This window comes from Sceloporus undulatus, chromosome 1 (genome assembly GCF_019175285.1).
Source record: "Sceloporus undulatus isolate JIND9_A2432 ecotype Alabama chromosome 1, SceUnd_v1.1, whole genome shotgun sequence".
Lineage (NCBI taxonomy): Eukaryota > Metazoa > Chordata > Lepidosauria > Squamata > Phrynosomatidae > Sceloporus > Sceloporus undulatus.
The window spans coordinates 185921050-185937388 of record NC_056522.1 but is presented as its reverse complement, the minus strand read 5'-3'; the positions used below and the strand labels follow the sequence as shown (position 1 = coordinate 185937388).

At 40.9% G+C, this 16339-nt stretch overlaps 1 protein-coding gene across 2 annotated transcripts in view; it reads left to right on the top strand.

The window, feature by feature from the left end:
* The window catches only part of BMP2 (bone morphogenetic protein 2), an 18656-nt gene extending 2894 nt beyond the window's left edge, over nt 1-15762 (top strand). Inside the window, exons 2-3 of one of the 2 annotated variants that reach the window (XM_042445929.1) lie at nt 987-1342; nt 14041-15762. In XM_042445929.1, coding sequence (XP_042301863.1) covers nt 991-1342; nt 14041-14885 — 1197 coding nt within the window. In that variant the 5' untranslated portion in view covers nt 987-990 and the 3' untranslated portion in view covers nt 14886-15762. Of the gene's footprint in view, nt 1-44; nt 1343-14040 lie in introns of those variants that run through there. The other variant, XM_042445928.1, reaches the window with a different exon arrangement.
* The last annotated feature ends 577 nt before the right edge of the window (nt 15763-16339 follow it).

Here is a 16339-nt window from a genome sequence, read left to right as displayed (position 1 = left end):
CTCTGGACAGCCGCACATAGCTGCACTTGAATGGTCCAAGAGTTGCATGATGGGCTTGAGACTTCTGCCATTGCTTGATAATGGATTCACATCCACCTTTATATTTGCTGAGCAAAAGATGTAATTTTTGGTGGATGATCAAAGATCAAGCTCAGTGGTAAGGTGTTTGCCTTCATCCCAAATTTCCATTTGACAGGGTTCTCCCTGTGTCAGTAGTCACAAAGTTTACTGTGTGATGGTGACAATGGTGGAAATAACATATTGGGGGGATGTTGTCTATATATCTGAATTGAAAAAGTTCCATTTTGGGCCTATAACTCTTACAATCCCTCAGGCACACTTTGCTGTCTTTGGTTTGGAGATTCTAGGAAATGTATTCAATAAAATAATTTCTCAGAGTGGTGCTGGAATGTCACTTTCTGAGAGGAGTATTAACTTTTGTGTTACACATGCACATATATGTGCACATACTATACATAAACATATACATGTGTTTCAGGTATACACATATGTGCACATACACAGACATACATAAACATATACACATGTTTCAGGAACATATGATTAAGAGGAATCATCAGAGGGAGTCCTTCTTTGCTTGGACATTATCTGCACTTTTAACAGCTGAACTAGACATCACTTCCCCTTGTGGTTCTTGATTCCTATTGTCCAATTTCGATCAACCTGGATCTATCATGGTGTGATGGGTGATTTCTACTCATCCCAGGAATTAGAGGAAAAGAGAAGTGATATTCTGCCAAGTTCTCATTGGGCGTGGGAATTTTGGGGGGTAAGTTTGACTTCCAGGGAGATGGAGAAAAGCACACACATATCTGTACCAAGAAAACAGAGGGGCTGGAAAAGAAGTCCAGAAGGGAAAGTTACTGAATCATTGCCTGTAGGTGGTTTACTCTGACCACCACATTGATTCCTGACTACCATTCCATGCTAACTTGCTCTTTGGGGCTTTTCCCTTGTGTCTACAGGTTGATGACCATGGTTGCCAGGACCTGCTCTCTACTAGCACTGCTGCTTTCTCACATATTGCTTAGTGGTTTGGCCAGCCTCATCCCAGAGGTGGGGGACCGGCGAAGGTTTAGTGGCGACTTGGCTCAGGCTGCTCCCCTGCAGCTCTCTGAAGGGATCCTGCGTGAATTTGAGCTGCGTCTGCTCAGTATGTTTGGGCTCCAGCGACGGCCAACCCCAAGCAAGAATGCCATTATTCCTCCTTATATGTTGGAGCTCTACCACCTGCACACGGGTCAGAAGCCAACTACCATGGACTATAACCTGGAGAGAGCTACCAGCAGGGCTAATACGGTCAGGAGCTTCCACCATGAAGGTGAGTGTCAACCTTCAGCTTCCACGGTGGTGGCCCCAAATCAAAGAGAAGGCAAACTGAACTGACTTGAATGTTGGCAACCTGAAACTTTGAATTCAAGGTTTGCCAAGATGTTTGGGAACTTGGTCAGTTGAAATTTTACAATTCGTTCATTTAATATGCATCACTTCTTGCTTCAATAGTTGGGAATTCCTCATTACACAATTTTAAATCCTTCCTGACAGGTTGATAGATAGAATGCGTATGCTCTGTTGTGGTGAGGATTGTGCCAGTTTTGAGAGACAGCTGTCAGAGAGTTGAGATTCAAATACAATGATGAGATTTGATGGGCCAGTTTAGAAAAAGTGCCACTATTTCTTCTTCCTATCCACCATTTCTGCCAAGAAAGGGATTGCCTGAAGGTGGAAATAAATGTGGTACAATCACCTTTTCTCAGTATCTTTTAACGTAGAACCCCTTATTATAGCTCAGTACAGGCCTACTTAAATATTTTAAAATTAAACCAGTTCTAAAATTAATATTCTTACTCACAATTATTTGGATGTAAATAGCCTAGTCTTCTTTCCAGTATGTAAGGTTTTTTTTAATATAATATAATTTGATGGACTAAGTTGGTGGGGACATTTGTTTGCCAGGATAGAATATCCCATAATGAATACAATAAACAATAGTGCTGATTTTAAACCAGAGAGATTAAATTCATATTCTTCCTCTGCAGTGTGAAATTTAGTTTTGGATTGTATAGGCTTGTATGAAGAGAACTATATCATGGCCATTGTCATGAATGTCCATTTTACCCTTGGATCCAAAAATCAAAGGTAAATCTTGTTGCTGCAAAATAGCAAAATACTCCAGATTACAATGAGTCTTCCAGACGGAATTGTTTTTGCAAAACATAATATTTGAAAGACCACATTCCATGTGTCTCCTGCCCTTTTGTTTTTGTAGTGATAATCACCATTGCAGCACATGTCCTTGAATGTTGCAGAATTAAGGAAACAGTTTTAAAAGTCTGTCATTTTACAATCTTGGGCCCCATTCCCACTGGGCATATAAAGCGACGTATTCTGATTCGGATCTTTTTTCTGAGTCGTATTCGAATCTACTCCCTCGTTCCCATCACTAAAGGGTGCAAACGGACTCTTTTTTTTTTACCCCTGTTCTCATTTCCATTGAAATTTTCTCCATTGTAATTTGAAGCGGACTTTTTTGCTCCTCATTCCCATTGCCCTTCCGTAACCTATTTTTTTAAAAGCAGCTGTCAATCAAGCGCCTAGGCGCTTGACATCACAGTGATGTCAGTTGCTTCAATGCATTTTGTTCCCCGTTCCCATTTGCGTCTTTCAAACCTGTTTTTCTGTTTGTTTGTTTTTTAAGCAGTCAATCTATTGCTTAGGCGCTTTTCCCCTCTGGGAAAGGGAGAAGGAGCCTCCATCCCCCCAAGTCCCTTTGCCTCCCCTGTTTCACCCTGGGCTGTCTGGGGGGCGTTCGAGCAGGCATGTTAAAAAAGAAAAAATAATAGTTTAAAAATGGTGTTCAATGGCTCTCCTTACATGTCAATCCATGAACGTGGAGCAGGGGGAGGTTGCAGGGGAAAGTAATGTATTTAGCACGTTTGGAGGTCAATGTAACAATTTGTTGTTTGGACACCTGACAGAGCGCCTAGGCGATCGAAAGCTTAATTTTGAAAAAAATTAATTTGTCTACACATGCAGTCGTCTTACCCTGCTTCCCACTCCACCAGGGTAAGGCTATGTGAATGGGGGGGAAATGGCGCCGGTAATGCAGGAAAGAGAACAAGCGGGTGACACCCCCAGACCAGCGCCTTCAGCACTGCTTCTCCCATCCCCAAGTTCCAATTCATTTGCCCTGAATCAGACTCAGGAGGTGCAAGGAAAACCTCCGGAAAAGTGCAGTCAAATTAACCCGGGTTCGACCCCCCTGATTCGGGTTTTCCCTGGAAAAACCGATTACAGTACATGGAGATCAGATCTGAATTCCAATGGGAATGAAATTGGCATAATGAGGATTGAATGCATGCTGAAATGGGAACGATGTTCCCATAATCCGAGTCTTGATCTGCTTTGTAAGCCAGTGGGAATGGGGCCCTAATGGTAACAGGAGCTTCTGCCTCATGAGGTCCTTGCTTTTCTCTTATAATCTGCTTGTGCTGGGTTGTTGGTGGTCGGGCTTCTGAAAGCTTCTGAAAGGGGGCAAGAACAGGTGAGAGGGGGTTGCAGAAGGTGATGCATGTGTGTATAAATTATATGAAACAGCCTGGAGCCAAAATAGGGAGGAGAACAAGGCATGTTACATTTTTCACTGAGTAGCTAGTAATCTTACTTTCAGATGAGGTTTTATTTCCGCAAACATTTAGAGAGTAGCAGGGTATCTTTCTAATTCAGCTTTGCTCTATGCCTGTACTCATTCTTTTATTTCCCTTTTTAAATGACCTTAATTGCTTCCAAGCAAGAGAAAGTGGGTTCATTTTTATTCCAGAGTCTGTCCCAATGTTCACTTTTTGAAGGCTAAATAGCAAGGAACTTCTCTGTAATTTACAGTGAGCTATAGGGTCATTTAGGAGGTATTCTAATCTCTTTCTAATCCCCTTGAGAGATCATTTTTTAACAATCAATTGTATTGTCTTTACCATGCCTTTGTCTTCTGTTTAAATCTCAGTTTAACATAGACCTAAGGTAAGCTTTTCAGAAAGCAAGTTTGTACAGTACTGTGAATTTCATGGGCAACTGGGACTTCAGGCCACTCACATAAAAAGACACTGGCAATGGCAAATGTGTACTTAACAGACACAACAATACTGGGTTAATCAAGTACCCAGTTCAGATACTTTCGCTTACCAAATATCCTTGTATTTTTAGAATTGAGTCATTTTACTAAATTAAAGTAATCTTGCCCAAAGTTGTATGCAAAGTGCTTATATCCTTAAAGCTTGAGCAAACTTGCCCAGAGCAATGCTTTGCAAAGCACTTGTCACTATGCATTTGCAAACAATTGTTTCATTTTTTGCTGCCTGTCATTTTTCTGTTTCACATATGTCCCAAAGTTTCTCCATAATCCATTTCCGTGTCCTTCCTCCTTCAGTTTGTGATCCTAAGCAAAATATTCCTGGCCAATAATTTTGGGTTGAAAGAGCTAGGTACAGAACCATAGATACAGAACCATAGTCTCCCACAGAAATTTCAACTAGCATCAGCCCTATGTATCTGTGGATTCTGCATCCATGGATTCAACCATCCACATCTTAAAAACATATATATTTTAAATATCCCAACAAGCAAACCTTGATTTTGTCATGTTATATAAAGGACATCATTTTACTACACCATTGTATATAATGGGATTTGAACACCCACAGATTTTGATATTAATGAGAAGTTTTGGAACCAAACCCCAATGAATACGAAGGGCCCACTGTACATATAACATAAGGTTCTCTATTTGGCATATGTTCTGTTTACAGCTGCTTTAATGCCTTACAGATAGCCATAATTTTACTGTTCTATGCAAAAAGATTATAAACTCAGCTATTTAGTTTTTCATTTGTGGCACAGATTGATTGGAAAGGTGGAAAGAAAAAAACAGCCCCAACAGGTTATATAGTAGAAAGCTAGCATGACAAGGAAAAGTACATAAATATGTATTTTAACTTTAATTATATTTGTGTCCAAGAGGTGTGGCGTAAGGAGTGATTATGATAACTAATAGTAAGTCTTACAGCAGTGAGAAATTAATGGTGTAATTTCACCTTGTACTGAGCTTTATGCTAATTTGAGGATAAATTTTAAACTAATGAATGAGAGAATATAGAGTACATAGCAAGAGCTGTATCCATACATGAGAGAGAAAACTGAAAAGTGTTTCACCTTGTAATCTTGTTGATCCTTCTCAGTCTCACTGAGCTGAGTGGGGCTCAGCTCTTCTGAGCAGACATCTTTAAGATTCTGCCTAAATATTGCAGTTTAAACAATTCCAATTTATTGCTCTTATTTACTATCTATTCAGTTTTGGTTCACTTCGTTTCTCCTATAAACTCCCAATCATTGTGGCTATGAAACTTTTGTGTGTATGTTTGTGTCTCATTTTGCCAACACAGAGCTCAAATTCTGCTCATCACAAAGACCCTTTGAGTATATTCCCCACTTGCCATTGCTTTTTCATTTGTCCAACTCAAGCTGGACAGAGAGAAGCCTTCCAGATGTGTTGCAGGAGAGCTCTTATTATCTCCCCCCCCAAATATGGGAATTGTGCACCAAAAACATCTGGAGGGCCACAAATTGCCCAACCCTGTCATGTGCTGAGCCAGTCATAAGCATTTATGCTGAAGCTATGGAGCAAAGAAGTTCCAGCTTGGGTGTTGACACACAGTTGCATTTAATACTGGTCTTGTTGCATCACTAAATTTATAACCAAACCAGGAGCTTAGGGGTGGTGTAAATGGCCAGAAGCTCTGGGCTTCCTTTTTTAGCTTTGCTCCAGCCTTGTGAGAGAGGTTACATTAGGCTGAGAGGTAGTGTCATATCTTAGTGCAAGGTTGGGGAGTGTATGGTCCTTGGGCTGGTCTCCTTTGACTTTTAGAGACCCTAAAACTTCTGCAGTCATTCTTTTAAAAGCTTTTTAAAGAGAGACATGCCAGCTGAAAACTTAGTCAGGCAGTATGATTTAGTGTGTTGGACTGTTTTGGCCCATCCCTACCCCGAAACAGCACAAATTGGAACCATCCAAAAGTAACTCCTGCAGAATGTAACTTATTGTTCTGAGAAAATGTCAGCAATTAGGGGGAGCATAAATGTTTTCCTGACTCTTGAAGTATTTCCAGTCCTCTCTTAGGCTATGCAGTGATCAAGTGGCTGAGGGGAGAATTTGAGTCTGAGGGGCTCAATAGATGGCATCTAAGGGGCGACTCCATGCCACCACTTTCCTTGCCTCATCGGGGCCACAGCAACCACATGCCACGACCCCAGCCTGGCCTTTTTGTGGTGCAAAAAAAAAAAAAAAAAAAAAGCTGCAAGAAACGGCTCCTTTTTGCACCACGGAAAGGGTGCCCTAGCCGCAATGGTGGCAGCTTTTCACTGCTTTGGTGCAGCACATGTAAGTGCTGCACTGAAGATGTGGTATAACACTACCTGCCGTCTGGACAGGCGAGCAGTGTGGGGGTGTCATGGGGCAGAGTTGGGGCAGCTAGTGTATGGTCAGCAAGCCCCCACGCTGCCCCCCATGCCTGCGTATAGCACTGGGTTGTCGAGCCCCTAAGTCTCCCTAGTTTAAGACCAGCCCTAACCTTTATTATATTCCTTATAGGGAATTCCAACCTAACATTCAAATTGCTGGAGTAGCTTTTTGGGAGTGAGAGTGGGGAAACAGAAATGTAAAAGCATATTCCCAAAAGCATTTTTTTAAAAAAACAAAAATATAGGCAATGTAAACAAACCAGTGCATGTGAAAAGGGCAGATGAGAAACTTCAGCAGAGCTCAGATTAGTGTGGGGAACCTGTGTCCCTATAGATATTTTTGAGCTACAGCTCCTATCAGTCCCAGCAAGTATGGCCAATGGTGGTGGGAATTATAGTCCTAACAACATCAGGAGTACCACAGCATAATCAACCCTGAATGAGATTAAAGGGAGTCAGAATTATTATTATTATTATTATTATTATTATTATTATTATTTGAAAGGGTGTTATGGAATGAAATTAACTGTAGCCATTAGGTGAGATTCCCTGATGAAAGCCTTCTAAATTTAGAGTTTTAAAGTTCTAATAATGACAGGCCTTTTCTTGGGTTACCATTCAATGGTAACTGGAGAAGGGGCTCTATCAAAGGGGTTGGTGTAAAGACAGGTGCTTGTGAAGACAGGCAGTCCTGCATTCATGAAGCTGTGATGATGCTCTTACATGATCTTTAAACATGAAGACCAGTGGATTGTATAGTGCTCCTTTCTAGCGTGATATCCTCAGATGGTCAGAACTAATACTCACCAAATCCCTAAACATTGACCATGCTCAATAGGACTAATGGGAGTTGAAATCCAAAACATCTGGAGGATAATTGGTTGGCGAAGGTTGCTAGACGATATACACTAGGAATTGGATTAATGCTAAATTGTTGGTTACAGAAGGCAGAAATTGCAACACTGATGTAATTGTTTGGTTTTTGGCATTTAAATATTTAGCATCTGATGCCTGGCGTCTCTTTAGTGTTTTGCCATTTTTTAGCATGGCATAAGCTAATCCCTTCTCACATAAGCCCTGTCTATCTGAAATAAGACTACCTACTGCCTTCGGAGATTATTGAACTGCTCCCCCCCCACCCTAATCTGGGCAGGGGCTAAGACTGGGTTGGGACCATGTGTTATCGCACAGCTCTGTGCCCAGATCGGAACCATCCCATACCAGATCGGAACATCTCCCATTACTTTGCTAAGAATGGAAAACAAGCCTTTTTAGCTAGGTATGGGAGAAGCCCCAATCTGGGCCAAGATGGTACCGATCTGGGTATGGAGCAGTGGGATAAGACGTGGTCATAGCCCAGTCTCTGCCCCTGCCCAGACCGGGAAAAGATAGCCAGTCTGATAATCTCCTCAGTTGCCTCCAGTAATATGCAGGGATATTTAGAATAGAGAGCCAGCATGATGTAGTGGTTTGAGCACTGGACTACGACCTTGAGCAAATGACACACTCTCAGCCTCAGAGGACGGCAAGGGAAAACCTCCTCTGATCAAATCTTGAAAAGAAAACCCAGTGATAGGTTTTCCTTAGTGTCATCATCATAAAATCAGTGGGATCTTACTGCTGTCTTCTACATCTGTAAGTTCTCCTGCAGTTGGACATTTTTGTGCATTATGCCTTGTTGGGTGCACTTCAAGGTCACAGAGATGGAGTGGTACATGGGGAGCCATTGTGCATGCAGCTGAGTATTTTGAACTGATGCAAATCTCTCTACCTCTTGCTGAAAGTGATGTCATTTCTTGGTTGGACATTCAGTTGTGCATTTGAGTGCGCAAAGTTGCCATTGAACGTCAGTGACTTGTAAGACAAGCAGTGCACAAGCAGAGGCACAGACAGAGATGATGCAACTCCAGTGTAGGACCTTGGCCAGTGAATTCAAATTAGGATAGTCTTGTTTTCATACCTGCAAAATTTTTATCACAGCACAATTCTAAACATGTCTAATCCAAGGTAGGGCTCACTGAGTTTAGTGGGATTTATGCCTAGGAAACTGTGTTAAGATTGAATGGAAAGAATATTTTAAATAGCAAACAACACATCTTTTGAGTTTCAGGCAACTCTGACAAGAATAATCCTGGATTGATGAGAATCTTAACAGTTCTTGACTTATTCTATCCAAAAATTATGCATAGGTGTCCCCCCCAAGAAATCAACATTTTCTTTGCAGAAAACAGAATTTTCTATTCATAAGTATTGCTTTGTGTGCAGAAAATTCTCTTGTGTTAAAAATGATGTTTTCTGCGCCAAATTCCCCCATGTGCGAATTTTGCACAAATAATTCCTAAACTACAGTGTTTTCTAGGCAGGAAAAAACATTTTCTGTATACAAAAATCACATTTATGTGCAGAAACACTGTTTTCTGCAGAGAAGATGCTATTTTTTTGTGCACCCCTCACACCATATGAATTTTGTGCAGAGTAAGTTGGGAATTATGAATAGTGTTTTAAAACTGCAGTTTTCAGAGATTTTCTCACGGCAAGAAGAACATTGTAAAATTACTCGTTACTTCCCGTAATAATTAAATTAGCAAAGATTTACATGCTTAATCAGGACTAATGTTTCCCATTATTTCATTGTGTGACTAACAGCACAATCCTATGCTTGACTACTCAAAAGACAGTTCTGTATTCATTGGGGTTTGTTCCTAAGTAAGAACATTTAGGATTGCAACCTCTATCTAGATGAAACAAGACTGTTGATGTGAAATGAGGAAGCACAGGTGGCTTGTTGACTAAGCAAAGGAGTTAGTCTTGCCTCCACATTTCATTAGGATGCCCTTCTCCCTGGGCATGAGCTGGTTGTGCGAGAAGCTCGCCAAAATAATCCACACAAATGCACGTGCTTTTTCTTCCCTCTTTCATCACCATATGATAAGGAAAACTTGCTTAACCTTTTTTACACCCTGGAAGCTTTAAAAATCTGATAAAATACTATTTCTTACTACCAAGGGAGAAAATAGAACACTCTAATGCCATACTTTAAAAAAAAGATTTAATTTATTAGTGCTGCTTTGCCTTCTATATTGTAATACAAAATGTAAGGTTGGGTTTGGGGAAATGTTGATGTTTTGCATTCTCGACCTAAGGTACTTAGAGAAGTGTCACATTAAAGCGGAGAGACTAGGTAGATAGGGCAGACATTTAAAACAAAAAAACAAAACACCCAAATAGAGTGTGAAGTAAACACCACCTGGCTGTGGCTTGTTGTTCTGGTGAACCCTCCCTAGCCATTGGGAGAGATACTCTGGTGTCTCTCACAACCTGGCAGGGGCAGGGCGGGAACGGGGAAGCGGAGAGTAGAGGAAATGGAGTATGGAAAAGAAGAGACTTAAAGGAAAGCAAGGGAAGTGATGGGAAGGAAGCAACCTGAATCTCGTGCTTGTGGAGACTGGGGATCAAAACCTGGGAAATACAGTTTTCCAGACTACAACTCTCAGAATCTTTAAACCAGCATAGCCATTAGCACTACTAGCTATGAGATTCTGTGAACTGTAGTTATTCTACATTCTGCAGAAGAATACCAGCAAGACTGGAAAGGAAAAGACGGGTGGCATACATCTTTTGATAAGGGAAGTCAGAGACTTTAGAAAGGGCAGGTTGATAGAACAGGAAACAGGGGCTTGGAGGGTGCAATTGGGAGGAAAGACATGGGCAGGGTGACCAGATGTCCTAACCACAAAGGGGGACAAGGCACTACAAAATGGAAAACATTCAAGAAAAATGAAGGACATTCACAAAACAAAACTGTAAAGCACCCATAGAAATCTAAATTCATGCTTCTTAGGCTGAAAATGGAGGATATTTAGGAAATTCTCCTGGCTCAAAGGCTGAAATGTATCCTGGAAAAGGAAGGCCTCTGGTCACCCTGGACATGGGGGTTGCACTGGTGAAGAAATTGTGGAAATGAGGTGAAACAGGAATGGTTGGGGGGACATTGCAACATTTTCTGCTTTCTCAGATATCATCTTTAGAGATCATTACAGAGATGCTTACAGGAGAGTAGCTGCAGCCCAAGACGTTTTGCTGCCTGAGGCAGAGCCCCAGTGCCACACTTTAGCTGTAACACTTTTAAAAAACGCACCCTTGCTGTACCATCCAGGCACTCAGTCAATTCCCACATTTATCTGTTCCCAAGGGAGAAGTTGTGTGGCCCTCCAGATCCTTTTGGACTGCAACTCACATTAGCTTTAGGCAGTATAGCTAGTATGGATGGATCAATGGAGTTACAGTCCAACAGCATCTGAAAGGCTTCAAGTTGCCCACTCCTGTACTGTTGCCTCTGCTCACCTTGTGGTACCACCTGGGACGATTTGCTTCCTCCTGCAGCAGGCAGTTTTGCAGGAGATCAGCTTAAAATGAACAGGCACAACTTAAAACGAACAGGCAGTGTTGGTGCAAAGGAGTGTTGAGAAAAGAGGCAAGCCCAAATTAAAATAAAACAATTACAGCAAGCTTGCAAATGTTTTTGCATTTCATAATGCTGCTTAACTATTATGTACTTTAAATGCAAGTGCCTATTTAAAATTGACCTTAGGTGACTATAAGCAGGTGGAAGGGGGAGGAATGGATTCCTCAGACATGAGAGACTAACAAGGAACAGTCTTTGGATTATGATTGTGTTTCTAAAGCTTTAGTTGAAACTGCTTGGCTGTGATCCTCAGCTTGTTTGCTTGGAAGGCAATTTGATTAAAATCAATGAGACAACCAAGCAAATACATTAATGGAACAACGTGGTTATTAAAATAATTGACAGTACTCTGGACTTGGTGCCTTCACTATTAGAAATAATGGCTTAAACACAATTGCTGGTAAACTAGAGCAGACCCAATGAATCCATGAGAACTTGGTAAATCAACATTTATGTAAGTTCCATCAGTTTGATGGGTCTTATATAATTGGGATGAACATTTTGGTCACTGGATTGTTTGGTCATAATGCTTATAGGGGGCCACTGAAATTAGCAGGACTTGCGTTAGGCATGCCTGACTTAAGGATCCACTGATCTCCTATAAGAACAATAGAGCATGGATCTAGCCCTTTGTGTGGCGTTATGGGATATATCTATACTGCACAATTATTGCAGTTTGATATCACTTTAGCTGCCATGACTCTAGCTGATGGAATCCTGGATTTGTAGTTTAGAAGGGGGGATATAGAATTCCCTGTTGCACTCCCCTGAACAACAGGCAGAGAATTCAAAAGCACTCACCAAACTATAAATTCCAGGATTTCATCTGGCCGAACAATGATAGAGAAACGTGGTATCAAAGTGGTATACTTGTTTAGTGTGGATACACCCATCATTTCTGTGGAATTTACAGAGAGGCCTAAGCCAGTAACCTTTTCCAGCCTAATTTAGAGGTTTTGTGAAGAGAAGAATGTACAAATATATATCAAACCCTGAGAGTAAGGTGGGAGAAGAGACAAGGGAAACACGATTCTTCTTCCTGCCTTCCCCTGGATCTCTTGTGCTTACATATTATTTCTGAAGTTAAATGACGTAGCTGCATCCAGCCACTACGTCACAGCACATAGTATTAATATTATATTGACTTATGTCAATGTTAAATTAAATCAAATCATAGTAGTAGTTACTTTCTCCAAAATGTCATTGGAAATAATAGCTCAGATCCTGCATTGATTTTTATTTGATGTTATATTAAAAAACCAAACTAAAAACTATTTAAAATAAAAAGATCCTGCATGGGACATGTAGCTATGATGTTGTAGCTAACCTCCATTTCCAGAGCTGACCCCCTTAAATCCACCTGAAGCAAATGAGTTCTATGGCACTGGCAACAAGGTGATAAAGGATGACATGTTCACCCCACTCCTGACAGGGAGTTACAGTGCAGCAAGCAGAATTGGGGACTCATGTGAGGTCCAGTTGCAACTCCTCATTGCACCACAGCTTACCAGTGCCAGAGAATTCCTTCACTGGGTATGGCTGCCTTGCTTTTAGGGTGGCTTTCAGGGACATGTGCAGTAGTGGCAATGATGCCATGATTGTAAACCATTAAGAGTTTATAGGTCTAGCTCCAAACTGCGTAACTGGATGTTGCCCAAAATCTGGACCTTCCAAGCCTGTTGGGCCCATGTAACTTTTTAAATATATATGCTTCTCTCCTTGTTTATAGTTCCTTTCCTTATTTCTCTCCAGTCCTCTCCGTTCTTCTCAGGCTCTCCTAAAACGGTATTTGTGCCCCAGGTGATCTTTGTTTTTCTGACAACTCTGTTTTGGGTTAGTGCATGAACTGAAGGCCAGTAAGCTAGGTGACCCATGTTCCAAACTCAGTTCAACCATATATTTATCAGGCAGCTTTAGGCAAACTACCATTTATCTCTACCTATACAATGGAGTTTAAAAACATGGATTATTAAGATAAGGTTGGTGATATGCTTGGAACATTCCCACATGATATATAAATGGGTAGCAGAAAAGTTTCAACACAAGAATAAGGGGATTTTCACACGGAGGCTTACCATTGTTAAATTGCTGGCAAAATGCTCCAGAAGTGTTTTGCTAGCAATTTACCAACGGTAAGCATCCTTGTGAAAATCCCCTATGATGAGGCACAACCTGAAAATCATGTCATGGCTCTCTGGCCATCGGAGCCTGTATCCTACCTGCTTCACATGTTCTAATTAATTGTTCATAGTATCAGTGGAAAGGATAGGATGAAGTTAGGGTGATGGGCTTGCCCCACTTGCCAAATACAGGTTGAAGCAACTGTCGTGACAAATACTCAAAACACACACAGAGAAGGAGAGGGAGGGAGGGAGAGAAGGCTGTTGCAGCAGTTCAATATATCTCAGTCCTAGAGGTGTAAGTCACTAGTTTTCTTTTCTGAAAGAACAAGTAGACCATGTAAATACTTTTCATTTAAGGCCCTCTTGAGTAAAATGACTGGGTGTGCATCACTCTGTGGTCTGTAATTAAGATAGAAACTTTTAGACAGTAAGGTCTGCAAATCATGAAACTTGCAGCATAATGCTTTTAGAACAGATTGTGAGAGACTGACATGAAAGCTGTAGCAGAGAGGTGTGTGTGTGTGTTTTGAAGAAATCTAAGAAATGCAGTCCCTGTTCCTTGATCCTTAGTCACTTTTTAATTACTCTCCCTAGGCCTCGGCTAACCACAGTGTTAAAAATTTTTCTTTAATGCCTTTGAATTCCAAAGCAATGCCTCACATTTCTTCCCCGTTATTACGACCACCTGGAATTCTCAATGTACTTCGATTAGAATCAAGTGCAGAACTGTGAATGGCACACAATAACATCATGTTTTGAGTGGTTCCTTAAAATAAATAGAAAGCAAAAAGGCAACATTTTTTCTAGTGTCAACGTATGTTGACTTATGTTCATGTTATTTGAAAGTTTTCATTAGTAGGTTGGTTACACTGGAGTATACCCATTACTGATTGTGTTTTTTTCTCCCACTTCCTTAATTAGAATCACTGGAAGAGGTTCCTGAAAGAAGTGGGAAAACATCCCGGCGTTTCTTCTTTGATTTAACGTCCATTCCTAGTGGAGAGTTTATCACTTCAGCCGAGCTTCAGGTTTTTCGGGAGCAGGTCCAAGATGTCTTTGTGAGCAACGACAGCTCCCACCATCGTATTAATATTTATGAAATTATAAAGCCAGAGGGAGAGGCTTCCAAGGACCCTGTCACAAGACTTTTGGACACCCGCTTTATACATCACAATGCCAGCAAATGGGAAACCTTTGATGTAACACCAGCGATAAGGAGGTGGGTTGCACATGGACAACCCAACCATGGTTTTGTGGTGGAAGTGGTGCACTTGGACAACAAGAGTAGTGTCTCCAAGAGACATGTCAGGATCAGCAGGTCATTGCATCAGGACGATGGGAGCTGGTCTCAGATCAGGCCGCTACTAGTAACTTTTGGGCATGATGGGAAGGGACACCCTCTCCATAGGCGAGAGAAACGTCAGGCAAAATATAAAGAACGCAAACGCCATAAATCCCATTGCAAAAGACATCCTTTGTATGTGGACTTCAACGATGTAGGGTGGAATGACTGGATCGTGGCCCCACCAGGTTACAGTGCCTTCCATTGCCGTGGAGATTGCCCCTTTCCATTGGCAGATCATCTCAACTCCACAAACCACGCCATTGTTCAGACTCTGGTTAATTCAGTGAATTCCAAAATCCCCAAAGCTTGCTGTGTGCCGACAGAACTGAGTCCTATCTCCATGCTCTACCTTGATGAGAATGAGAAAGTTGTACTCAAGAACTATCAAGACATGGTTGTGGAGGGCTGTGGTTGTCGCTGATAGGGCAATAAAGAAAAATGGACATTTACAAAAACAACAACAAAACTTGACACTTTAATATTTCCCAATGAAGACCTTATTTATGTTATGAAATGGAGAATTAAACGCATCTATTTTGAAAATCTATTTATGTCTACAGAAAAAAAAGTGAGGAAAAATATTTTAATCAGAGAATTATTCCTTTTAAAGATTTTAAAGCATATTTTAGTTGTACATTTTATATGGGTTTAACCCCCTTCCCCTCAGCACATGAAGTATAAAGGTCAGATTCTTATTTTGTATTTATTTACTATTATAACCACTTTTTAGAAGAATAGCTAATTTGTATTTATATGTATAATCAAAAAAAGCAGAAGAAAAAAATAGAGGGTTTGTACATAATTTAAAACAAATGGTAGCTGTTTTCAATTGTGTGTATTTAAGTAAGTTGAAATGTGTACATGAAAGGGTTACTATGGCAAAGGTGCACAACGCATTTTGCTTTCTGCAGTTCTACTGTTAAGGTCACAAGTGCAAGCCCAATGAAAAGTGGCTAATCCACCCTGCTGACTCAAGATTATATTGTACAATTCTCAGGAATGCTGCAGGGTGGGCTGCCCAGTCCATGAGAAACTGGCACCCTTTCGATGTGGAGCATTTGGATAAGAACCAGACGCTGCCAAGCAAATAGAAATAGAACTGCTGTTCCTCATGGAGGTGTGATGTGACCACCAACTGGGCTGATAGAAAACTTCTTCTTCCCTCCTTCCCTCCCCCTCTTTCACACCTACAGAAAAGCAAAATGTTTATGCTGTTCCTCCATTTTTACATAGTTCCTCCATTGGAATCCATTTGTCCTGGCCAAATATTAAATAAAAGACCAGATTTCTTCAGTTTTTAAAAGCTTATTTCTATTCACCTTTCCTAGAAGCTTGGAAGAAAGGTTTTCCCCTACTACTGAATAATACTGGTTTTAGACCTAGAAGGAAGAACCTGTCTATACCATTCAGACAAAACACTGATCATACACAGTCCTTGCTTAGACCTCTTGCAAGCTGTGTCATAGTTTGGAAACAATAGGTTTGTTCTATTCTGATTTATGCCCCAACCTCTAATTATGTTACTTGCAGTTTACAAGTGTTGTGGTTGATTGATGGGTTGTGAGGCTGCAGCAAAGTTCCATTTGAAAAGTAACACAACAGGTGGGATGATACTAACTTTTACTCTTGAGAAAGAATGTTTTCTAGTTAATTTTGTAGTTATTGGTATTTGTTTAAATGTATTTTGAGCAGAATTTGTCAGCTCTTATACAGTGTTCCCTTCCTATCCACAAGGGTTCAGTCTGTCCTCCCTCATGGATGGGAAAAATGTTGATGGTCACATCTTATATTATTCAATGGATGGTGACATCAGCATATTCACACCAGTGGATCTGTATTCATGTGCCACCACTGAATAATATGGGCTGGGGTGAG